The sequence below is a fragment of the Triplophysa dalaica genome, chromosome 16, assembly GCF_015846415.1.
Source record: "Triplophysa dalaica isolate WHDGS20190420 chromosome 16, ASM1584641v1, whole genome shotgun sequence".
NCBI classification, from domain to species: domain Eukaryota; kingdom Metazoa; phylum Chordata; class Actinopteri; order Cypriniformes; family Nemacheilidae; genus Triplophysa; species Triplophysa dalaica.
In genome coordinates this window covers 17,393,165-17,420,684 of record NC_079557.1, presented here as the reverse complement: position 1 = coordinate 17,420,684, position 27,520 = coordinate 17,393,165, and the positions used below count along the sequence as shown (strand labels likewise).

The 27,520-nt window shown below is 43.2% G+C and overlaps 1 protein-coding gene across 1 annotated transcript in view; it reads left to right on the top strand.

Moving 5' to 3' along the window:
- mgat4b (alpha-1,3-mannosyl-glycoprotein 4-beta-N-acetylglucosaminyltransferase B) overlaps positions 1–27,520 on the top strand; it is a 268,079-nt gene that overhangs the window by 159,375 nt on the left and 81,184 nt on the right. Inside the window, exons 5-6 of the mRNA XM_056769376.1 lie at positions 10,539–10,585; positions 14,925–15,038. Coding sequence (XP_056625354.1) covers positions 10,539–10,585; positions 14,925–15,038 — 161 coding nt within the window. The remainder of the gene's footprint in view (positions 1–10,538; positions 10,586–14,924; positions 15,039–27,520) is intronic.

The window sequence follows — 27,520 nt, the reverse complement described above, 5'->3', positions numbered from 1 at the left end:
CTAGTGGTCGCATCAACTCGCAGTCAGCGTCGTTCGATTGCCCCGGCGGAGACATTTCCAACGAGTCATGGCTCGTTTCTCTAAGTCTTTCCGTACTGGGAATACGGACCGGTGAATGTTGGTTTGTCGATCCAAAAAAAGAAAATTCTTCCCAAACGCTAAGTCATTATCTTCCGCCCGGGACTTTCGAACTTTAATACTCCGGCCCGCGAGGTCGCAGCACGACAAACCCGGGCTCGTCGGAAAGTTCACTACCGGCCTACTTTTATGTTCCATTTTACATCCAACAACAGAACTCATTTGTTGTTTCTTAGACATTTTTGTCGCTGGCTACATCTCCTCTCGCCTGAAAATGGCTGACAGCGTGTCTCTGGCTGAAGGTGGATTTAAGTGCTCATAAGGCGGAGTCTGTGAGCGGTCATGTAAATCAGTGTGAACAGGCTGTTTCTGGACACGCCCTGGTGAATCAATTTCTGGTAGATAAACATTTAAAAGTATGTTTTCTGAGATTGCGGCCCCTTTGAGCTTTTGTGTGCACATTTGGCTCAAATACTCAATCAGCTTTTTTCTGTAATACCACTTGCTGGTGCTGCAGACAGGGGTTCTCCAGTTTCCCTGCAGCTCAACAGCTTTAAATAGAGTCTGTTTTTGTTTTACCTTCAACTGCTCCAATCCAAGGACACTTCATCATTATTTTGGTCTTTTGCAAATCCAATGACCTTCTTTGTTGCAACATCTGTCTCATCCATGTTGGGATTTTGGGCTTGAGTGTCTATGATGTTAAACTCTCTTGCTGGTGTTCCTTACATATTTTGTTTGCATTGGACATTCTGTGTTCATCCAATCTTTGATGACCATTACATCTTTGCTGACCATTCGACAACCTCTGAAGTTGTCCCAATACTGTCCCAGTTAATATAGCAGATTTTCAGGGATTTAGAGATCTGTAGTTTTAGTCCATTTTCAAATGCTACTTTTATAGGCATACTGGTAACTAGGGATGAGCGATTATAGCATTATCTGTATCCGTACTCTGAATGGACGGAGCCTAACCCGGAAGTGGGCGGGATTTAACCCGGAAATTGGGTCGGGTTGTCTTGAGATGGGCGGGGCTTTAACCGGCATGCAATTGATATGGGTTGATCAGAAATTGTTATATTTAATATTGATTAGAAAATTGTTTACATGACAGCATCAGCATTGAGCTTCAGATAACAAACGAACTACATTTACATTTACATTTAGTCATTTGGCATACGCTTTTATCTAAAGCGACTTACAGTGCACTTATTACAGGGTCAATCCCCCTGGAGCAACGTGGTGTAAAGTGTCTTGCTCAAGGACACACTGGTGGTGGATGCTGGGATCGGACCATCAACCTTTGATTTACCAGTTCAGTGGTTTAACCCACTAGACGCACCATCTCTCGCCTTGGAGACAGCTTCATCCGGCTGTTTGCTTCGGCTGAGTTCGTTCTACCTCCGTCAGCCATTCCGGTTCTACGAAAGAATTAGACTCACCCGCTTGCTTTGAAACCATCAGGACTCTGAAAACCCTTTTCCACGCGCACAAGAATTTGTCCCAGCACACTCAGGAAGCCAGTGCAAGTATCTCAACTATCTTCTAAAAAGCTGCGTTTTAAGCTGTAACCCCTTATAACTAAGGAGACTGTCCTCGATGGTTCATGCAGATGTGAATAGTTGTTTGTAATACTGCCACTCTTTGATGTGTCTATTTCTTCCATTTCCTTACTGCTTTTACATTTCATGTGTTGTTTGTTTAGCGTTTGTTTTTTGTTTTCCCTTTAGTGTGGTCAATAAACCTGCTTTTGCATGAAAAAATACTATCACGATCCAAGTCCCCTGTGTTTGTGAACTTTTGTGTTACATCCTGTTCTCTGCCATGTTTTGTAGTCCTTGTAGTTTTTAATGTTAATTAGTTCCTCCAGGTGTTTCTTGTCGTCCTGTTAGTTTCTATGCATTTAAACCCCAGTGTTTCCTTTGTCTAGTGTGAGTCATTCTAGGTTTGTTACTATTCCCAGTGTCGTAACGCAGTACCCTATGGATTATTTTAGTTCCTTGTTTTTCTTTATTGTTTTGTACTTTTGTTAAAATCTAGCTGCATGTGGATCCCGCTGCCTCACTGCCTGGATTATTCAGTTACAGAATGACTCGGCAACAATGGATCCTGCAGTCCATTTGGCCTGTCTCAGCCAAGGTAAAAATTATGTCGAGGACCATGTACAGACTTTCTTGAACAGTTTAAATGATCAGTAGAAATATAGCATCTCCCGTTCTGGTCCTCGAGGTCCCTGGCTCAATTTATTGACTTTGTTTTGTTGTCTTGTGGGTCTCCTTTACTATTGGAGAGTTTGTCAGGACCGGCTCAAAGCCATGACAAATGAATGGAGGAAATACTCGAGTTGGTATAGTAACAATATAAGTGTTTATTAACAATAATAGAATAATAAATAAAACATGAAAACAACAGAATCAAAGACCATTACGCCTAACGTCAATGCGTCAGACAGAACCAAATGTAAATCAAAACTAAATAAACGGGAGCCAGCCAACCCCACACCAACAAGGAATAAATGGTTTTATAGTGGGTAGACCAGATGGACATTGTTGACTTGATGAGTCTCCTAGCCACACCCACCAGCCGGCAATAGCGGGAAGAACCAGGAGACCCGTCACATACCCCTCCTAAAAGAAAAAAAAATCAATCTTAAAGAAAACAAAACAATCCCAACCAACCCGTTGGAAAACTCAATCCAGTTCCCACTTCTCCCAGCAACCATGGCGCCTAGGAAGCAAATTTAAGACAGGAACAGAGAGACAAAGACAAGGGGAAAATAAGGAACTCCACTGTTAACAGGATCTCCTGACAACTCACTGCAGACCTAATTTGTCCAATTCACCAGCAACAGTTCCCAAAGACAAATGCACATCAAACTCCCACAAATCTCCATTTCTACAGGAAAGACTATAAAACAGCACCATGCAAAACATTCTATGGGAACCAAATACCGATAAAGATTTCTGATTGCCCAAAAATGCCACGCATAAAGCAGCCATCCCATAGCCCCCCAGTATAAAACAAAGACATGTCAATGTTTAATGCCCATACATCCCCGAGCAACCCCCACCAGCACCTTAGACAAACACAAATCCACAGGAAGCTATCGGCAAATCCTGCACAATGACAGGAGAATTCTTCAGTGTCTATAAGAGTCAGGCAGGATGGACACGAGACAAAGCATCCGCCGTAACGTTTTCAGAGCCTTTAATGTGGCGAATATCTAACAAGTAACCCTGTAGAAACAAGCACCACCTCATTAACCTTTGGTTAGGGTTCTGTAATGAGTGTAAAAAAACTAAAGGGTTGTGATCAGTAAAAACCACCAGGGGTCCCTCAGATGATCCTACATATACATCAAAATGTTGCAAGGCCCAAATCAGCGCAAGTGCTTCCTTCTCAATTACTGAATAGTTAAGCTGAAAATAATTAAACTTTTTAGAAAAGAATCCAACTGGGTGGTTAATGCCATTTTCAGAAGTCTGCAACAGAACGGCACCAGCACCCACATTACTGGCATCAACTTGCAAATGAAAGACTTCGTCAAATTTTGGGGCTTTCAAAACAGGACCCTCTGTAAGCAGCATTTTTACCCTTTCAAACGCTTCTTGACAATGCGAAGTCCAACAAAAGACCACCCCTCCTCTTAGCAAATTTGTCAGGGTTGCCACCACTGTAGAAAAATTTTGACAAAAACAACGATAAAACCCCACCATTCCCAGAAATCGTATAAGTTCCTTCTTGGTGGTTGGAGTAGGGTAGTTATCGATCACTTCCACTTTTGCACGGACAGGGCGCACTTTGCCTTGTCCCACTACTTTCCCCAAATATACAATTCTGGCCTTGGCGAACTCACACTTTAACAAGTTCACAGTCAAATTGGCGTTCAAAAAACGATCAAATAGTGCTTTGAATTTGAACTATGTGTTCGTCCCAAGTTTGACTAAAAACCACAACGATGGAAGCGAATCCGGTTTTGTCACTGCATTTAACTTTCGATAATAGGTACAAAATCTGAATGATCCATCAGATTCATGCACCAACATCGACGGAGAGGCCCAACTAGAAAAGGAAGACTCAGCGATATCATTTTTCAACATATAGTCAAGTTCATCCTCTAGTTGTTTTTTCTTATTCGCAGAAACTCTATAAAAGCGCTGACGAATTGGAGCTGAATCTCCCACATCGATGTCGTGTGTAATCAAATTTGTACGAGTCGGAGTATCAGGAAACAGGGTAACATATTCAAAAATCAAACTAATCAAATCGTTACGCTTTGCTTCTGTTAAATGACTAAATCGACGGTGCAAAGAGGTTAACTCCTCGGAATTTCGTAATCGACCCTGAAGAATAGAATCTCCTGGATCAATCTCCTCTTGGTCCCCACTTATCAGATCTGAAGAGGAGAACTCTGCACCACCAAAAACAGGGCCTGCAAGCAAAACAGGTTTAACACAAGAATCGGGTTTAACCACATTTACTTTAGAGTCATTGATTTTAGTGTCCACGAAATCTTCAGAACCATAAAACGGTTTTAACAAATTTACATGACACACTTTAGTTTTCTTTCTTCGATGTGGTGTATTTCTCAAATAATTGAGATCAGGAACTTGACGAGGCACAGTATATGGGCCTGCAAATTTGGCCTGAAATGGTGATCCTACAATGGGCAACAAAGCAAGTACTTGATCACCAGATTGAAATGAACGTAATTCTGTTCGTCTATCAAAGAATCGTTTCATTCGATCTTGCGTTTTTCTCAAAGATGTCTTTGCCAACTGGCACGCTTCAAAAATTTGTCTACGAAAGTCACTCACAATATGACAAAACATCTTTAGGTGGATCATTTCGTTTCCAATCCGCAGACAAAACAGGTAACGGACCACGTACATCACGGCCAAAAACAAGACTGGGCTAAATCCAATACTTTCCTGAGCGGCTTCTCGAGCTGACATTATCAACCAAGGTAATCCCGTCTCCCAATCTTTACCCGTCTGAACACAGTATGATCTCAGTAACGATTTTAGTGTCTGATGAAATCTTTCCAGTGCTCCCTGACTTTGGGGATGATAAGCACTGGAAAGATTATGTTGAATATGAAGCTGTTTCAATACTTGACCAAACAGATTGGAAGTAAAATTACTCCCCTGATCTGACTGAATAACTCGAGGAATTCCGAACACTGAGATAAACTGAGTCAAAGCTTTTACCACTTACTTTGCAGTTAGAGAACGTATGGGGTACACAGCTGGGTACCTGGTCACTTGGAACATAACAGTAAGCAAGTATTCATTCCCTGCTTTTGACCGAGGCAACGGGCCAACACAATCCACTATAAGATGTTCAAATGGTTGGCCAAGAGCAGGAATTGGATACAGAGGGGCAGGTTTTACAGACTGGTTTGGTTTTCCAGTAAGCTGACAAGTTTGACAAGACTTAATATATTTTGATATGTCACGCTTCAATTTTGGCCAAAAAAAACTTTTCAGAATCAACTTATATGTTTTTTTCACTCCTAAATGTCCAGACATGTCATGTGCGGTTTGCAAGTTGACGCAGAACCTGAGGTACCACAATCTGTTGCACAGGGTCACCAATTTCAAACTCTCCATGTGGCACCCACTTTCGAAACAACACATCTTCCTCCAAGTAATATCCAGAAGGAAGATTAACAATTGTATCCATTCAACAGTCGACACAGATGGTGTAACCACCAAATTTAGTGAAACATCACGCCAAACTCGATCCCCAGCTAAACCATTCCCCAAAATGACCTGTACTCCTTTCACAGGCAAGGAGGAACGTAACCCAATCTCCACTTCTCCCTGGATCAAATCAGAGCGCAAAACAATTTTATGCAGGGGAACAGATATAACATCCAACCCAATACCCCTTATCTACACGTTGTTGCCCGTGTAAGAGTCTTTTGAAAAAAGGCAAGACTGACTCCAAAACAAACGTTTCTGACGACCCGGTGTCGCGGAGAATTCTTACTGGTAGATCTTCCGTAGAATTAATCAATCTCACAAAACCGTCTGTAACAAATGGAGCAAACGTTGACACACAGGAAGAGCAATTATCCTGTAGGCCTACATTATTCAATGCGGAGGCTTTGTTTTTGCAATATCTTTTGCTTTCAAAGACGGACAGTCATTCTTCCGGTGACCAAGCACATGACAATAATTACAACTCCCCTGGTTTATTCTTTCCTTTTCTCCAACAGAAATATGATGGTCAGGTGAAGCACGCACATTTCTTGAAAACGTGCTCCGATCATACCTGAACTCTTTCTGGAAACTTCCTTCAGACTTTTTGTATCCAAAATAGGTCTTATGAATCAGCAAAAAATCATCAGCCATGATGGCGGCCTCACACGCAGATTCAGGTTTACGCTCACTAATGTATGTGGCTATACGATCTGAAACGGAATTCTTAAACTGTTCAAGAAAAATTAACTCCTTCAAATCGGCTAAGGTTTTCACGTCAGACGCAGTACACCAACGATTAAAACAAACAGAAATATCATGTACAAACTCGGCATGCGTAGACATTGTAGACGACGTCGCATTTTCCATATCGGACTCGAATTCGAACAATTTAGAGACTAAAATTCCACGTGCAATTAACTCTGTTTTTATCACTGATTTTACACCATCTTTCAGACGTTTATCTTGGCCTAACAAACTAACTTCGTAGTGACTGGCAAGTTCTATCAATTGATCTCTAGTCAAATCATTTAACAAGTCTTCTGACGGAGCATTAATAAATTCTTCAATTTTCGAAGTCATTGTGACAAACAAACATTAGGCTACATTAATTATTTTCAAAAACATCTGAGGAGAATTACCCGTTGTAAACAATTCCCTCTAACCAAATTTCAAAACTACCTAACCTCAAGCCTAGTCTTCATATAGCAACTTTCAGCGGGTTCTTATACACTGTAAACCAGTGTTTCCAAAAGTGACCGATTAACGAGCCACCACTACAAAACACGGTCTTGTTCCCGAGACAACTGCTCTAACTGCTTTCACCATACAAAAAAACAAACTAAAATAAAAAAAATCGAAGCATCCCGTTTAAGGACACCCCGCTTAACCTAACAGGGAAAAGTTTAATCCAAAACAATTTCTCCTCAAATATTGTAGCGAACACTTACCAGAGTTGAAGCTCCAGCAAAACAATACGCAACAAAACTAAACCAACAAGAATAATCCTCCAAAAATGTCAGAAACAATACTAATTTTACCAAAAATAATACATACTTAACGAATAACCATTCGGTTTAACGAAACAAAATGTATTATTGAATTGAATTACAAATTAACTAACCTTTGACTTGAGAAAATTACGGACGAGCCCCCATATTTGTCAGGACCGGCACAAAGCCGTGACAAATGAATGGAGGAAATACTCGAGTTGGTATAGTAACAATATAAGTGTTTATTAACAATAATAGAATAATAAATAAAACATGAAAACAACAGAATCAAAGACCATTACGCCTAACGTCAACGCGTCAGACAGAACCAAATGTAAATCAAAACGAAATAAACGGGAGCCAGCCAACCCCACACAAACAAGGACCAAACGGTTTTATAGTGGGTAGACCAGGTGGACATTGTTGACTTGATGAGTCTCCTAGCCACACCCACCAGCCGGCAATAGCGGGAAGAACCAGGAGACCTGTCACAAGTTGGAGGAAGAGACTTCCCCTTAATGTCTTTTGGGGAGTGCAGCAGGCCTCACTCCGGAGGCCATGGAATCAGGCCAGTCACAGAGGCTAGCATGCTCCACGGTAATGGTGGCCACCCCGGTCATAGGGGCCGCTTCACCAGAGTCCGCTCACAAGATGGCCGCTAGATAAGAGCCCGCTCGCAAGATAGCAGCCAGTCAAGAGGCCGCACACAAGATGTCCGCCAGTCCAGAGCCCGCACGCAAGATGTCCGCCAGTCCAGAGCCCGCACGCAAGACGTGCTAGCCTGACTATGTCAGACTTCATAATTCGCTCAGTTTTAATTGACTTCTGTTGCTAAGTAGCAGAGTTTGGTATTATAAGGCTACTGACGCACATTGGTTTACATAAAGTAGGCCAGAATGCGGCATTGTTTCTGAAACTGCAAAACGTGGATCAGTAACTCACACGCTCCCTCAGACCTCAGTGTCACACACACGCATGCGCGCGCACGAACACACACACTCAGACAGAGAGGTGCGCACAATCAGTGTTGCGGTGTTAACATACCTTTGACAGAAAAGCGCATGGCAACATGAATGTAGTTTGTCTGTAGGACACATGCACATAGTTTGTTACCCAGACGGACGCGTAGTCAACTATTTTATTAATTTATGTGTAAATTATATATATAAATATATATAAGAATGTCAAATACCGACCATGTAACAGTAATTACACAGAAGGATCGAAATTGCCTTTACACAAAATCCAAATGTGCAGTATTAATTTAACACATAGCATACAGTATGAACACAAATTGCACACAGTCATCAACATATACAGACAACAGTGGGCATATTCAATTCCAAAGTGCAAAGTGCAGAGTAGTAGCATGAGGTAAATTAATGTAAACATTGTGAATGCATCTATGTTTTTGAGCATGGCGTTTTACAGACATTGAGTTTTAAATTATCATAATGATCAGTCTTTGTAAACAGTCGTTTACAAACAGTTTCCATGTTCATGGACTTTTCTTGAAAGAGTTAAGTAGTCTAATTGCCTTTGGGGAAAAAGCTGTACTGAATCTGGAAGTTTTGCACCGCATGCTGCGGTAACGTTTGCCGTAGGGTAGAAGGATGAACAGGTCGTGTGCTGGGTGGGTGGGATCTTTGATGTTGATGGCTCTCTTGCAGCTGCGGGATGGGATGACTGAAAGGATGGCTGGGCCGATCTACTAATCTTCTATGATGTCCTGCCCACCCTCTGCAGGGCCTTCTGGTCAGCAGCAGAGCAGCTGCCATACCAGACTGATAGGCTGCTGGTGAGGATGCTGTCGATGGCACCCCTGTATAAGGTGTGAGGGCAGAAGGGGTGAGATCGGCCCTAGTCATCCTAATAAGGAAGTGGAGGAGTTGCTCCCTGCCCCATCCAAGATGGGTGCCTCGGAGCTCCCTGCCCCATCCAAGATGGGTGCTTCGGAGCTCCCTGCCCCATCCAAGATGGGTGTTTTAGAGCTCGCTGCCCCATCCAAGATGGGCGCCTCAGAGCTCCCTGCCTCGTCTAAGATAGCCACTTCGGAGCTCCCTGCCTCGTCTAAGATGGGCGATTTTGAGCTTCCCTTATCTAAGATGGACGCGACTGAGTTCCCTACCTCTTGTAAGGTGTCCAGCACTGGACTTCCAGCCCAGCCTGCGTATCCCTGGCTGCCTGACTGACTCTGCACGACGGCCCAGGCCCGCCTTTGCACGATGGCCAATGCCCGCCTTTGCCTGATGGCCAATGTCCGCCTTTGCATGCTGCCCAGGTCCGCCTCTTCACCATGGCCCAGGTCGGTCTCTGTTCCACGGCCCAGGTCCGCCTCTACTCCATGGCTCAGGTCCTGTTCCCCTTCATGGGCCTGCCCCCCCTGTTCGGCCTCCACTTTATTACCCTCCTGGACTATTCTGAGCATCTGGAAGCTGCTCTTAAGGAGGGGGGAATCTATCACGATCCGAGTCCACGTTACCTCCTGTTCTGTGCCATGTTTTGCAGTTTGTAGTCTTAATTAGTTCCTCCAGTTGTAGATTGTAGTCTTAATTAGTTTGTAGTCTTAATTAGTTCCTCCAGTTGTAGTTTGTAGTCTTAATTAGTTCCTCCAGTTGTGTCTTGTTATCTTGTAAATTTCTATGTATTTAAACCCCACGAACCGGAACGAACCACACCTGCTCCAGGCGGGCTTCGAACCGGGTCGGTTCTGCACAGGAGTCGGACGCTCTAGCGAGCAGGCTAAAGACCGCAGTCTCTAGCGTCTGTCGCTAGAGAGTCCTTGAGGCAAAGGAGTGAGGTTTACATACTTGCTCAGCACTTCACTGGCTTGTTCCCAGTGTCATTATTCTGTACCCTTTGGATTATTTAAATTCCTTGTCTATTTGTTCTTTTATTGTTTTGTTCTTTGTGGTGTTGTTTATTAAAACTGCATGCGGATCCGCTGCCTCCCTGCCTGGATTACTCAACGTTACACAAACACTATGTCAGGGGTGTCAAACTCCTGGAGGGCCACAGCTCTGCACAGTTGATTTGGCTAAATTTACAAGCATGTGTGTGGGTTGTAACTGTGCAGAGCTGCGGTCCTTCAAGAACTGAGTTTGACACCTGTGCTCAATATTGACATCATTCATCTATAAATCTCTTACAAACCCAAAGCTTTCTCCCACTTCAAGGTCAAAGTTTATAATTTGGGAAGGTTATTATGATTTCTGACAGTCACTTTGCAGTCATGCTAATAATTTTTGCTTTTTTTTCGCAGACAGATCAACAGTATGCAAATGGTGTAGCTGACAACCTTAAGCGCCTGTGAGTAAATTTCTTTCCATTTTTGCTAGTTACACAAACTAGTGTTTTGTTTATTTATTTATTGTTTTTGAGTCCGTCTGATTATGACTAAAAATGGAGTCATAATCAAATTAAATAATTTTAAAATACAATTGTTGCCAAGATGTAAGTTAAGATCACAAAACATACGCTAAATTCCTAATAAATCACGTTTATTAAGAGTTTATTTTTGAAAATAGAAAAATGTTTTTACAATCACATTTTGTATTGTGTATTCCAATTAATATCAATCCATTGTATTTCGTTTTTTTGTGATAATATAAAAAAATACACCTAATAAACACATGATAAAAACATGATTCATTTATTTATTTATTTAAATAACAGGGGTTATCGGTTTTTGCAAATAAACTATATGTTCATATAAAGTGTATATGAATATGTTCAGCTAGTTGTCAATATCCTGCCTGTTTGCATTTCTTAAACAGTCAGCAGATGTTATTAGTCTTTATGGTTAAGCTCATTGTCATGAAATCTTTCCTAAATGTTTACGTTTAAAGGCAGACTGCCAGTGTTACAGCAATTTTCACCAGTGGTAAGAGCATGGCGTTAGCAACATCAAGGTCATGGGTACGATCCCAGGGAATGCACATACTTAGAAACAATTGTACAGTATAATGCAATGAAAGTTGCTTTGGATAAAAGTGCCTGCCAAATGCATAAATGTACATTTTAGCATGTTTTTTTATATGGGCCCTGATGTATGTGTAATTACATATTTGCTTGTTTAACATCCACTTTTTCCAATTACCAGTTTGATGTTCAATATTAGTAAAGGATTTAATGATATTCAGTGACATAATTTAATCTTTAGAATCAGTATCGATATAATAGTTACATTATATAATCACGGTCATTAACATTACTCGGTTGAACATGTGGGATTGCATTTTCATTTAAACACAGCGCGTTGGGTGATGAAGAATTCAATGTGAACTTGGAAATGCATTTCGAGCAGGCCACACCCCCTTCCCGGTACAGCGTCATTGCGTGAAGGCAGAGCCAGCATCGCTCGTTACGTGCATGGATTTACGGCTGCAGAGCTGATAAAAACATTAAATCGAATGCACACAAATTGGACCACAAAGACAAAAATTACTTGCATGTTTTTTTTTAAGATTATTACGTGTCTGTTGACGATAGAACTAGTATCTACATTGCTAGAACATCTCGTAGAGAATTCTCTGCCTTATCAAGCTATAAGTTTGCCTGTTGAATGTCTCCTAATCACTATAAATTGACTTCCTCATACGCGTTTTCATCATGAACACATTCAGTTTTTTGATTGTTGTCTTTTTTGTCATAATATCTTAACACAATCGTTCAGAAATGGTCATTTTGTGAGACCACTCTTCAGTTACTTGAGTTATTGCACTGCAGCTGTACAACACAAACGCGATCCATCCATGTTAAAAACACCTATCTGTACAACAAATACTGAATGTGTTTATGATGAAAACGTGTATGTGCAAGCGATATAACGCTTTTATCGTCTCTCCAGTCGTAGTCTAGGGATGTGCACATCGATGCTGCAGTATTGATATATCGATACTCAAAAGCTGCTATTTAGGTATCGATATTTTCTGAAAAGTATCGATTATCTTGTTAATTACATTAATAGTTTCAATATGACTAAATGTTGTTAGCTCTGTGTATGCCGATCAATGACACTGTTATAAAAGTAGCTCTCGCGGCAGTTTGACGTCACACACGGATCGGTCTCCAGGCACGACGTGGTCATATAGACGTGCTATTCAGGTACGTACACAACAAGCATGCATTGCACACTTCTGCATTAAACAGAGGAGAGATATTGCACGATGGCTGAGAGGAAGCGCAGTGTGGTGTGGCTACTTTTCAACAGTGGAAAAGAGTATTGCACGATGCAATATATCTGTGATAAAAAGTAGCACACAGCAGTAATACTAGCGACCTTTTTAAACATTTACAAACGACACACCCTGAAACCTATAGAGGCAGAACAAAAACAAGCTGTCCAGTCTTCCTCTGACCAATCTCCCTCTTTCCGACAAAAGATGTTACAGGAGAGTTTCCAGGGAGGTAAAACTTATCCAGGTACAAAGAGCACAGTCATTAGTTCACTTATTATCTGTACTCCATCTATGTTGTTGCCAATGCAAAAGACCACCTACTGGCCCAATGACGGAATCCAATGGTGTGGTTGAAGGGATCTCGTGTTCTGCTTCTAATCAGCACTTTCTACATTAAGTTAATTAAGAACTGTTACAATTTAGTTAAATTTATATGACTCTGTGGTTAAGACCGATCTTACTCCAATTTTAATATAATATAAAGTAATTTAATATCACTAATATAGTTAATATACTAATATCATTAAGTTTAGCCCCTATATGCTTGCTCAGAAACATAACAATAGTTATTTTAGTCACGATCATGCAACGTGCTATGCCAGGTGATAGGTGGAAATTTGTAACATGTGAGCTTTTGTAATGCCCCATTTATAATTTAAAGTATAAACTTGTCCATCCTATCCTGACACATCAATTTTGCAGTAACAAAACAGGCTCCATTAAATCTACTGGTGATAACAGACTCTGAAGAATTTGGATAATATCCACAATAACAATTCATTATACCAGCATCAATTAAAATCATAGAATATGAATACAAAGACAATTCTAATTTAATAAGCAAAGATTATCAACATAGTATAAAGGGGGATTGTCCCTGTAATAAGTGCACTGTAAGTCGCTTTGGATAAAAGCGTCTGCCAAATTCCTTAAAAATTAAAACATTTAGCACAACTTTACTCTGGCAGCCAGTACATTTTTGAACATTAGGTTAAAAAAATATGTTTTGTGAGTTTGGAAATGTGGAGAACATCAAATCACGGCTTCTCAGTGAGATCCAAGCGCTGGGCAGACAGGCAACTACCAATGAACCCTCTGCATCATCCACCCTTATGGGAATAACCTTGTTAGTGCCACACAAGTCAGCTGCTGCAAACACTGAAAGCAAAGGTGCAGACTGTTCAACACCAAAGGGAGGATTATGGCAGGAGTTTGACACACGTCTATTGGCTTTTCAGGGGAATCGCAAAAGCCAATACGAGCCATATGTTGAATTGCGCAGATATGTGGAATAAAAGGTGATTCCAAGAAGTGAGGATCCTTTGCTATGGTGGATAAAAAAGAACACGTTTCCAATGCTCAACATTCTGGTGAGAAAATAACTTGGAATTGTAGCAACCTCAGTTCCAGCAGAGAGGCTGTTTTCTAAGGCTGGAGAGACAATTAGTCAAGGGCAAAATCGGCTGAAACCAGAAAATGTTTACATGTTGCTTTTCTTAAACTCCAATCTATAATTTAAAGATTAGGAATTCTTAATCAGCAATTTAAGCGAAACAGAAGTGAAAGTATGCACAGTTTATTTTGTTTGTAATTTTGTTCATTGTATTAAGATTTTTGTTAGTTAATCAATATATATTCTTTCCAAAATACAGTACGTAATAGCTAAAACAAAATGTTAATGCCTAAGAAAAATAAGACGACAGTGAAAATACAAAATGTTTTGTTGTTGGTATTTTTGTTTAGTTTATTAAAATGTATGTTATTTAATCAATATTTTTGTAGAAGGTTGTTAAACATTTTATTTATTTTTTTAATTGCTCTTCTAATAAATGTCTTATTCATAGCCAGTACAATTATGTAATTTGTCTTTAATTTGAATTATATTTTTATTAAAAAAATTATCTCATACATCAGTATCGGTATCGTATACATTTCAAGAAAAAGTATCTGTATCGCATCGCATCGCATTAAAAAAAGGAGTCGTACGTGTTTTCAACACCTCAAAACAACACATGTAATGAGCGGTGCAGACTTTGCCTTCATGCAATTACGCTATATACAAAAGATAGAAACGATGGCTGTGTTATTGTAAAAAAGTTGCAAAAAATAACAATAAGTTAAGTTTTAGGGCAGCCAGGATTTATTTTTGAGAAATTTTGAATTTAAAACAGACTTTTTAATAAAATCATTACATTTTTACAGTGTCAATTACATCAATTATAAAATGTGAAGGGGATGGGGGTGCTATCAGGGGAATGCAATACATTTTGCCTAGGGCCTCCAAATGTTTAGAACCGGCCCTGCAAGAACAGTGCATCAACAGCAATGCATTATGAAACACTTCTATTAAAAAAAGAAATATATATATATATATATATATAATAAAATGTATAGGTCCACACAGACCTACTGCTTGAATATGGTGTTGTATACTGACTGTGAACCTATCCTCTCCCTCTATGGTTTAGGTTTCCAGGGGAGATTCAATCCGGGCTGCTCGAGATAATCTCTCCTTCCATCCATTTTTATCCAGACTTCTCTCACCTCAAAGAGTCATTTGGTGACCCTAAAGAACGAGTCAGGTAATACAAATGCTCCGAATCCTAAAAAATGTGTGTTTGTAATGTTATAAGCAAGTACATTACCCCCAGTCCGCTTTAGGATTACAAATTGTGTATTGTAGCAAGGTGGAAGAATACAAAAGGAGAGTTTAATGAAAAGTCCCCGACATGTGGTTAAATTCACAGGTGAGAGGTGGTGCAATATTATTGGCCGTGCTCCCTCTTCTGTGCCGCTCTCTGTGTGTGTGTGTGGCTTGGTGTTCGTGTGATCCTCGTCTGTTTCCAGGACAATGCTGATGTGAGCTCGGTACACTCGTCACTCGGCTTTGTGGAATAATATGGAGTTAGCAGGGGGGATACCTGGGGTGTGGGGATTGACCCTGGCAGACCAGAGTAAGCTGACCATATCAGAGAAAAGCTGTCGGCGTTGGAGTTGGCAGTTTGTCCCCGATGTTGCAGGAAGAAGTGGAAGTCCTGGAGCGCGAGGAACCATCGAGTCATCCTTGGCATGTGCCATCCACTGTAGGGATGCAGGGTCCGTTACCAGGGTGAATTTATGGCAGAGGAGTTAGTATTGGATCTCCAGTACTGCCCACTTGATGGTTAGAGCTTCAGGACTGACCACTTGATGGCTAGAGCTTCAGGACTGCCCACTTGATGGCAAAATTTTCCTTGTCCACGGTTGCTTAGTTTTTCTCTGCTGAGGTCAGCTTCCTGCTAATGAAAATTACAGAGTGATCCTCACCTTACTAAAGAATCCGTTTGCAGCAGAAAGGGGCAGCTGAAGTCCGGGTTCCGGCTGCCCCTTTCTGGTAGGGTCTGTAAAAGGGCCGGACCATATCAGAGAGAAGTTATGGATAAAACCGCGATAATATCCCACCAACCCCAAAAAGGCTCGTACCTGGGTCTTCGTCCTGGTACCGCTTCCACCTTCTTCTGTGGCTTAATCAGACCGCGCCCTGCCTGAAAGCCCAGGTACTTCGCCTCCAAGAGTCCCAGGTGACATTTCCGGTGGTTGGCGGTTCGTCCAGCCTTTCGTAGCTGGGTTAGCACCTCCGTAGACGGTCCAGATAATTTCCTCAATTCTCTGATTGGATCAGGATGTCGTCCAGGTAGGCTGCGGCGTACGACTGATGGGGCAGCAGCAGGATGTCCATCATTCGCTGGAACGTGGCTGGGGCTTCGTGTAGCCCAAAGGGGAGGGTCCGGTACTGCCAATGGCCAGTTGGGGTGCTGAAGGCTGTTTTTAGTCTGGCTGACTCTGAGAGGGGCACCTGCCAGTACCCTCTCTTAGATCCAGGGTGGAGATATACCGGGTCCTTCCTAGGCAGTCCAACAGCTCATCCTCCCTAGGCATTGGGTACCCGTCTGTAGCGAGGAAGGCGTGGCGAGAGCCATCAGACAAAGGGGCGGGGCCGGTGGCGTGAGTGATAATGGCTATCAGCTGTGCGCACACCGGCTCCGCATTTCTGACGGTGGAGATCGGAAGCATAAAAGAACGAGCTGACAGAAGGTACGACGAGAGAGGACCGGGCCCGAACGTGTTTGTATTTGTATTTGTGTTTTGTTCGCCGGCGATCGTCCGTGAGGGGCCGCCGGCTGTTATTATTTATATTAAATCTTGTTAAATGTTTGCCGGTTCCCGCCTCCTTCCTTCCATGTCTGAATCTTATTACACTGTCGAACTCTGACACCTCGTTCAGTTGGCAGAATTCTTTGCAGAAACAGTGGGTGCCATCCGGCTTCGGGGCCATCACAATAGGGCTGGATCATGGGTTGCGAGAAGGCTCATTACCCCTAACTTCAGCGTCCATTGAATTTCCATCTCAATAGCCTGCCGATGAGCCTCTGGGACACGGTAGGGCCGTTGTCGGACCATGACTCCTGGTGTTGTCCGGATCTCATGTGTTATGATCCTGGTCTACCTAGGGTTTGCAGAAAACACATCCCGGAACTGACCAACCAGGTGCTGCAACTCCGTTTTCTGTGCAGCGGATGACAGGGGTTCCATGTCCACGACGACTGGGTCCACCACGGTGAGGGCAGTGAATTGGTCTCTTGTTGAGGATGATGATGTGATATATCTGGTCCACCTTCCTCTTTCCGGGCTGGCGGACACGGTATATGACTGGACCGATTTTTCCTGTGACTGTGTATGGCCCTTGCCAGCTGGCCAGAAACTTGCAAGCGGAGTAAGGGACAATGACCATCACCCTGTCGCCGGAAGTGAACTTACGAGGCTGGGCGGTCCGGTTATACAGTCCCTGCTGGGTTTTCTGTGCTGTGGTGAGATGTTCCCGAACTAATGGCATGACCCTGTCGATGCGCTCCCTCATTTCCCGGATGTGCTCTATCACGGAGCAGTGGGGTGTGGGTTGCTGTTCCCAGTCTTCCCTGGCTACATCCAGAAAAGGATTTCAAAGCGGATGAAGCCAGTTGATGCCTGGGGGATCTCTTGTATACCAAGGAGGACATAGGGGAGCATAGGTCCCAGTCTCGTTTGTACTCGGCCGCGACCCTCCGCAACATCTGTTTCAGAGTTTTGTTGAAGCGTTCGACCAGACAATCTGTCTGTAGATGACCTGTTGGAAGACATCGAGAAAAGGATTAGGATTTTGAGAAGGGGTCACCATCTCTCCCGCTGTCGTTTACAAAGAGAAAGTAATTTCTGGTCTCATGGAGAGGTTTCGCAGCTTCTTCTGGTGAGCCGGCTGTTTATAAGCCTGTCGGCAGATCACTGGCAGCTGTGGCCGATCAACCCGTGATGTGTCGACAGGTGCATCTAGTCTGTTTCCAGGGCAACCCTGTTGTGAGCTCTGGCTCCCTTCTCATTGTGACACTGTTCACTTTTTCCTGTGAAGTGACTGGTTAAGCGCGTTGTGATACTGGTATTCATCAACAACCGTCAAAACCGACATCTCTCTGACTTGATTTTTAATACTGGTTGAAGTACAAGGTGTTGGGGATGCTACTTTGAAATTGTAGTTAGATAAGCAACAAGCTACTCATTAATAAAACTAGTTAAGAAAAAATACTATTAGTTACTATACTACAAGCTACTATAAAAAAGTTGCTAACTTCTTTGAAACTTTTTTATTTTTACAATCTCACATAAATGTTAATATTTATTTTAGCAAACTGTATAGTACATTTCCTAGATACAGTACAGTTGCCTTTCTGTTGGTCTCTCGACTGACAGAATGGGTTTTGACTTATCATCTCCGATTATACTTTGAAAAGGGCAATGAATTTGGCAAATGGCCAGTCTCAGCCCCATACATGCGATTATAAAATATATGTTTGTTATATTCATTCACCTTTTTGTTCTTCTGAACCTGCAAGGTTTATGCTGAGCGATCTTCAATTCTTCTTAATGGATCTACGACGCAGAGACACCCCTGGGCGTATCAGTAGCTGGTCAGAGGTGTCTTCAAAGAACAAATTTCTAAAAGAGCAAATACTTCTACACCGTGTACATGTCGCCAGGCATATCTTCCCGCTGTAGTCTTGTGTGCGACCACCCCATCCTCGAGCCAGACAGGCACGATACTTGCGTCATATGTCTGGGTCCCCAGCATGCTGATGTAGTGTTTGTGGTAACGGTATTGCGTTCACAGCTGGCCGTGTTCGCTTTGGACACGGCCACAACACCGTCTGCTTCCTGCTCGACAGCAGCTACAAAGCCGTCTGCGGCAGTGTGCCGTGGTAGTTATATGGGAGTCCCGTGGATGTTAATCTGTCGCAGCATTGCCACAGACCGTCCGACGCGGAGATGTAAGCCATGCTTGCCCGGATCACCATGAGCATCGTGCGGCAGTGGACTGCACTGCCTTCCCCGCTGCTCATGGCCGGACTCTTAGTACCTGGATATGGAACATGGGGAACCGCGTTCCGCCCCGGTGCCAGTTTTTCCGGCAGTGCATGAGGGGCTCACAAAAACCGGGAACGCCTCCTTCGACGCACTCGCAGCAGATGAGCTCGGTCGCCCTGACTTCCCTTGTGTCTGGAGCAGCAAAGAGCTATGTTGGTACCCCAGGTAGAGCATGCTCTCGTGGCACAAGTGCACTTGAGTTCAGAATGCAGCTGCCAGAGTTCTAACCAGGTCAAGAAAATACGATCCCACTACCCCAATTCTATCATCCCTATGCTGGTTACCTTTTAGGTATCGTATTTTTAAAGTTCTTCTTATTACTTATAAAGCCTTAAACGGTTTAGCCCCGTCCTACTTAACAGCGCTTCTATCACATTACAACCCATCACGCTTTCTAAGATCTCAACATCTAGAATAATTAAATCCACCAAAGGGGGTAGAGCTTTCTCATACGTAGCACCTAAAGTCTGGAATAGCCTTCCTGATAATATTCGAGGGTCAGACACACTCTCCCAATTTAAATCTAGATTAAACATCACCGCCAAAGAGAAAGGCGACCATCTGACCTCCCAGCTCAGGAAATTCCATCCCCAACCAAGAGCAAAGACTGACTACTTGTCACATTAATGCTAAGGTTACAATAATTGGCATTTAATGCTACACTTACATCACATTACAGCAGTTTGATGTTATAGCTGCATTCAGTGGCCCTGATTGGACGTTGCTGGGTGGGTGTTGTGGGAATTGAGTGGGGCTTGTTGGTTGTGGTTGGGGGGATTTCATATGTTGGGGCAATGTGGGTCTGGTTTGGTGGTTTTGTGGACGATGTTGGACAACAGAGGAATAAAGTTACATTATGCCATTACTGTTTTTCCCTGGTTGTTCCTCTGTTTTCTGGTGTCGATCACGGAGTGGGACCGGGTTTGACCTGCACCGTTTTTAATGAGTGGGACTTCCAGGATCGCGGGTGGTGGGCTCTCCCTCTTTCTTAGTGGAAGTTTGCTTGATGGCATTTGGTCGGGGTCACTAAGTGCAGCTATGACATTTCAGAGGAGATCTTGCCCCCCCGGCTGAGCCTGGTTTCTCCCAAGTTTTTTTTTCCCCATTAATCAATCATTGGAGTTTGGGTTCCACGCCACAGCAGGACAGTGTTGGCATGCTCAACGGGAGACTGCATTAATTTTATTATTTATTTATAAGATATTATTTGCTAGAATGATCTTGCTTGTTCTATAAACACCATGCACTGTGCTGAGTTTTACCTTTTGTGTCTTTCAATTTTTCTTATTTGCTCCTGTAAAGCTGGTTTGGAACAATACACTTTGTGAAAAGCGCTATAGAAATAAACTTGAATTGAGTTATAAGCAGCATGAAGAGGCAAACAAACCAGTAGGCTATCAGCGTTTATTGATGCATTTTGTTTTTCAATTTAGTTATTTTCTTTATTCGATTTCAGTAGGCCTATATATATATTTCTTGTTTTTATATGCTTTGTTTATTGAAAAGTAACTGTACACGTTTCCATTAACAGTAAAGTTTGACGTTATAATTGTCAGATCAGGAGCAGTATTGTGTGCGGTGATGTCCTGTAGGCTACACTATAACCTTTCTGTTGTTTGAACTTGGCAAAGTGATTCGGAACTGCAAGGCACTGTAAGGCATTTTTGTCTTATCCGGACGCATATTCATTTTTTTTTAATGTAGAGGCGTGGCAGGCGCTCACAGTCAGGAAAATAATCTTTTTTTCTAGGCGTATTTGCGTCGCATGGAGATGGAAATTGTTTTAATAGTTTTCGGAGTGCCACGGACATCGGGTATTTGATGAGAGAAAGAGGCGCGGGTCGCGGTTTTAGACGTCAAATGCGAATCGGACCTAATAAGATCAGCAGACTTGGAAAACCTTCATAGTTGTGCATTTACAAAAAAATAACAAAAAAATGTCATTCTTAAATGTTTAACGCTCCCTGTAACATCACCAGGTTCAAAGTATCTGCATGACAATGCACAAAGAGGCCATGGGGGACTTCGTCTTTTATGCGAGGCTGCCCTTCTTTTAGCTCTGAAGCCATTACAGGCATTCCATCATAGTACTGAGCCACTAATTTTGATTTACAGTTGTAGGTCTCCAGCATATCCAGAACCAACCCTACTAGATCATGGGGTCGTTGTTTGTCCTTAATGTCCACAGATAAAAAAAATCACTACACCTGCCACTGCCATTCCTGGAAGGCCCGGGCGAGCCAAAGCTGACTTTTACTGCTTGGAATGGCAATTTGATAACTTTTTACTGGCCATCAGTGGTGTCGAGTTTCCGGATTAGCAGAAAAGAGCGATGTTGATCCACTGCTTAGGTGCGGAAGGACAGCACCTGTAAAATACGTTGCCACTCGGACAAGATGAAAACACCGGGACTGTGTCTGCATTGACAACCTTCTTTCAACCCAAGGTTAATGTGGTAGCGGAAAGGTACTGGTTCTAACAGCGAGCACAACATGCAGGTTAGTCGACAGATCATTACATAGCGGCTCTTCGCGAGCTTGTTGCAACATGTACATTTGGTACACTTGAGAACGAAATGCTGCATGATCAACTGATTGAGAAGACATCTGTTTTAGAGTGAGGCTACTGCTTGAAGCAGATTTGACTCTTGATAAAGCTCTAGAAATCGCGAGGCAAATCGAAACTGCCCATGCTGAGGCAAAGACAATGTTGGAAGTAAAATCCAAAGCCGTGAGTGCAGTACAATTCAAAACTACTCTAAAACGAGGAAAGCAATGGAACAAATGTTTCACCAGTGAAAAAATATCTGCTACTACTCACTGCTATCATTGTGGCTCCACCAGTCACATGGCAAATAATGCAAACTGTCCTGCCAAAAATGCTTAATGTTAATTCTCTGCAAAGACTTTTTCTAAAGATTTTTCTAAAGTATGCAAATCCAAAGAAATGACTTACTACGAACTTGCTATGCCAGAAGTTACTGTACTTAGTGTGCAACATAATTCAGCAAAACAGCCGAAGCGCAACAGGATGTCCCGGATCCTTCTGATAAATCAATATCAAAAAGTCAAAATCTCGATGAACTGCATTTTATAATGGCTAAAAACATTGTGTTTATAATAAATTCGAAATGATGTTGGTTATTAATATGTATGTTTGTATTGTTTCTGACCAACAATATTAAAATGTATGAAAATACACCAAATAGCGTTTTTATTTTCTTTATTATTTTATTATTATTTTATATATATATATATATATATATATATATATATATATATATATATATATATTATCTTACAGAACCTTATATTTTTTATAGAAACCGAATAGTGTGTTTGTGTTCAGTTTCGCTGCCTGTGTGTGCAACCATTTTACATCATTGAAAAGAACATGACCTGACTTCACACGTGTATAAAGTTCTTTATTGGAGGAGTCTTAAGCTTGCTGCATAGCTATAAGCTATCCATACATCCACAAATCCCCTGACAATACAGTGTACAATATGTATGTTATGGAAATGTGTGTACTGTATATAGTAAAATTGTCTATAATTTATTTTATGTTGTGTATTGTGTAAATGTGTGTATATCAGACGCGATTTCTTTTAGACTGCAAGGGAAGCTCAGCGTCCCCTATAATTGTCAAAAAATGAATGGTTAAATATATGTACTATTATGTTAACATTTTATTGACAAAAAATGCGTTAAACACGTTCATCTCGAACGAAAACAATTTCGTTCAGAATCAGCTACTTAGGTCGGCTGACTCGATTTCCTTCTCATTCATTCCCGTAGCGTACAGTGCATTACTCTGTTGAAGCCCAGCGTCCATTGACTTCAATGGGACTGCTTTAAACAGTTTTTTTCAGTGCTTTGAAACAAGACGGTCATTGGATAATGCTGCGATTATGTCCCGCCCACGCTCAGCGTCTCTGGGATGAACGGAGGAGTGAGCTGGCCCGGACTCCGAGCGTCTGCGTGATGATTGGAGGGTCTGTCATCTCTTTTTAATCCACTTTTATGTCCTACAACGCTCGTTTTTTGGGGTCGACAGCTTATAAAAACGTATTTCTTGGGTTTTTTTTAGCTTGTTTGCTATACACATTGTCACATATCAGCTTTTAGACATATTCTTTTGTTGTTGTTATAAATCATAAATGACAAGGAGGCGGCAGCTTCTCGCAATGCAAAGAGACGGTTGGTGTGGGCGTGGGCATGGTCTTCAGATTATGACGCGTATCACTCTGTGTCTCCATTTCCAACTCAGTCCCATCGCGGATTTTGCATGTGTAGTCGAAAGACAAACTGCTGCAACCTTCATCGTATATTTCACACAATTTCACACCACATTCATTGTTTCAGTTTAACATAATTCCCATATTTCCTCCCGTTGAGTTAAATATATATATATATATTAGATCGTTTGTTCATTAATTAAAGTCACTGGAAAAGACGCCTAGTTGGTACGACAGGGTTACAGAGCATTTTCTTGAAAAGGAACGTAGGGCAGAATTTACATATAAATAAATGGAAATTTTTATGATTTAGGCCGAAAATAAGCTTCCCCTCTTTAAAAGATCAGCAGCCGCCACTGGTGTGTATTGTTATTTATGTATATTGTACATTTTCATATTGTGACGAGCAGGCCAGTGGCAAATCAGCGTCGCCAAGGCAACAGCGCAATCAAGCCAACGCAATCAAGCCGCCACACCTGCGGATCGTCACCACCTGGTCCCCATCAAGCTCACCCTTTATAAACAGAGGAAGAAGAGGAAAGGGTGAGCTTGTTCTCGGCACAGAGTCTTATGACTAACCTGTTGTTCTTTTTCCTCTTACCGCAGAGACCAGCGAGTGACGATCCAAAGACACTTTTCACCGTTCCCAGGAGCCTTACTTCTTCCACACCTTAAGACACGAGGACCCCAAGATCAAGAGGGAAAACAGAGGAGCTATCTTCCTCGCGGCTCTACTCACCTTGTTTCACTGGTTGTGCCTTTCAATAAATCACCCTCCGGAGCTTAAATTTGGAAATACTGTGTCTGTCTCGTGTTCAGCCTGCCACAGTGGTGGAGAATGCGGGTGACCTAAGGAGACAGTCCATAATAACAGCCATCTTGTTCTTCCTAGGACATCACTCTCTCTCTCTCTTTTCACCAAGTTGTCGGAGTTGGATGATATCGACGCCTACCTCCACACCTTTGAGGTAATTGCCACCAGAGAGGCCTGGGACAGACGCAATTGGGCGCGGATGTTGGCTCCCTTCCTGAATGGCGAGGCCCAGAGAGTTTATTTCGCTTTCCAAGCTCCACACCAGGATGACTACGAGAGGCTGAAGGCCGAAATCCTTGCCCGGGCAGGACTGTCCCCGGTAGCCGCGGGGCAGCATTTTCAAAAGTGGAGGTATGATGAACAACTCCCCATTCCGGTAACGGCCTCTCCTGCGGGCCTTGCCTCGATGATTCTGAAACCCTGTGGGTATGAGAAACCCCACCTACATCCGAGACCTCGTGAAAGACGTTAAGTTGGCCGACGCTACCTTAGCCCGCGATGGCGGAGAGAGAGCGATCGTTCATCCCCGGAGGGTGAACTCCCCTTGGCGACCACAGGAGGGTACCTCTTGGCCAGTCAGCAGAACCCTGGTTGGCTCGCGGGCTGCAATGTCCACCGGAAGCTTCCCCCAGGTGCCCCAGAGCGAGTGGTAAGGCTGGACGACAAGGCGTTAGTGGCCACTCTCGACTCCGGAAGTTCCATAACCCTGATCAGGAACGGCGTGCTCTCCCCATGTCAGAAAAGGAGGACCCTACTCCCTATAAAGTGTGTCCATGGGGTCACCCGGGAGGATCCGAGCCGTCGCGTGGAGGTGGCAGCTGAGTCCGGATCATGTTCCCTCGAAGTAGGGGTAGGGAAAGATTTGTCCGTACCAATTCTCCTGGGTCGGGACTGGACTGGGTTCGATGGATTATTGGCCACGACGGTGCAGCCCAATCACCAGAGCCACCGACCCACTCGACGTTGACGCACGCCAAGATCACAGCCGGTCCTGACGGTCCAGTCTGCTGTACTGTGTCGCCCTAAGGCGGGGGGAGGAGAAGACATTACTGGTAGTACCCAAGGGGAACATGGGGGTTATCCTGGAGCTCGCTAATGTACACCCGATGGCCGGTCACCTCCGAGCCGCCAACATGGCACAGTGGATACAGGACAGGTTCCACTGGCCAGGACTGGAAGCCGAGGTAACACTGTTCTGTCAAGGCTGTCCGACCTGCCAGCGCACGTCCCACAGCATGATCGTCGATTACGCCACCCGATATCTGGAAGCCCTCCCATTCCGAAAAGCCACGAGCAAGGCTATCGCCAAGGAGATGTTCCTCTTGTTCAGCAGGGTCGGAACACCTTCGGAGATCCTGACGGACCAAGGCACTCCGTTCATGTCCCTGCTGATGATCGACCTCTGCCACCTCCTCAAGGTGAAACAGCTTTGCACTTCGGTGTACCATCCACAGACGGATGGGTTGGTCGAGAAGTTCAACCAGACTCTGAAAAGGATGTTGCGACGAGTGGTGGCAGAGGATGGGTGCGCCTGGGACCTCATGCTCCCCTATGTACTTTTCGGCGTAAGAGAGGTGCCCCGGGCGTCCACCGGGTTTACCCCATTTGAACTTCTGTTTGGTCGCCAGCCTCGCGGCCTCCTCGACGTGCCTCGAAATGCCTGGGAGCAACAACCGGCGTGCCTCGACGTGCCTCGAAATGCCTGGGAGCAACAACCGGCCCCACAACAGAGCATTATCGAAAGCGACCAGGGAATGAGCGAACGCATCGACGGAGTGAAGCTGCTTGTGAGGGACCGAGAGGCCAAAAACAAGGAACACAAGCTTTGCGCAAAAGAAAACGGGTCTTTATTTGAACCCAAGAAAAACACTCATAAATTTCTTACAACAAAAATAAAATAATCAAACAGTAACGGAGATCAAAACAGTTAGACAAAAACCAACCAAACAAACTAAAAAACTGACCTCCCCCAAATGAACAAAGCAACAGCTTTTAAAGGAAAGGAGGGGCCCATTACAAATTAGGAGGGGAACAATTTAACTTTACACATCACATATAAGCTTACATACATCAAAATCAAAATGAAACAAAGACATATTATAAATAAAGATAAGGAAAGCCAAATATAATCAAAATATCATTAATATACAACTAACTAAATCAACTAATAAATACATTGACATTCCTTCCTCCCCCGGCCAATTCCAGCAAAAGTATGTCCGGACCCAATAATACGGAATCAATGAGGCTTAGGTTCGGTTCCCGCCCGGACTCTAATCCTCATTGCACCAAGATGCGGCTGCAGCGGACCATGTCTGAAGTTCATCACGGTAAACTTAACTCAAAAATAGAAACAAATATAAGTGACATATACACAGTAACTAATTTGTGTGCACTCCAAATCAGTAACTATGCATATAAATTTGTGTTGTAAATGTAATCAAACCCGACAATAAAGAATGAATGAATATGATACGTTTCCTGTGGTTACTGTGAGCTATCATAATGAAACAAATGAAAATGAATAAACGTTTAAATAAAGCTTACTCTTAAATGTATGTCCATCATGTAAATGCATGTGTGTGTGTGTTATTGATACATCCACATTACCGCTCTTGTGAGGCCACGATTCGGGCCGTCACATTTCCCCCCACTTCAGGAATCTCGCCAGTAGAGCGGGATAGATAGTCAGCAGTAACGTTGACTTTACCAGAAACGTGTTGTATCTTGAATCTGAAGGGCTGCATGGCGAGATACCATCTTGTAATCCTTCCATTAGAATCCTTCATTTTCTCCAACCACTGCAATGCTTTGTGATCAGTCTCTAGAGTAAACTCACGGCCTAGTAGATAGTATCGTAGGGAATCCAACGCCCACTTTATGGCCAAACACTCTTTTTCCACCGTTGAATAACGTACTTCTCTCGGAAACAGTTTACGACTAATGTAGGCCACTGGCTGTCGACTTTCTGGTGGTCCTTGCAATAGAACGGCTCCTACTCCCCTCTCAGAGGCATCAGTCTGTACAACGAAAGGACGACTAAAATCAGGATTGTGTAGCACAGCACTAGTTGTCAAAGCTCCCTGGATGTCCCCGAAAGCTTTCAATCTCTCCTCAGTCCACTGCAATTGGTTCGGGCAACGTGCCCCCACCATGTCCGTTAACGGAGCAGCCCTGCTGGAAAAGTTAGGGACAAAGCGATGGTAAAATCCAGCAACCCCCAAAAATGATCGCAGGTCCTTACGTGTCTGGGGTAATGCACTCTTCTCTAAAGCTTGAACTTTCTTCACCTGCGGTCGCACAACACCCTGGCCAATGACGTAACCCAGGTATTCAGTCTCTTGTTTAGCTACAGCACACTTGGTGGGGTTGACAGTTAGGCCGGCATTCTGAAGACGCCGCACGACTTCTGTGAGATGTGACACATGTTCCTCCCAGGTGTTACTGTAAATGATAATATCGTCAAGGTATGCAGCAGCAAAAGGTAAGCCACGTAATACTTGGTCAATTAACCTCTGAAACGTCGCCACGGCCCCATGAAGGCCAAAAGGTAACACCTTAAAATGGAAAAGGCCCCTTGG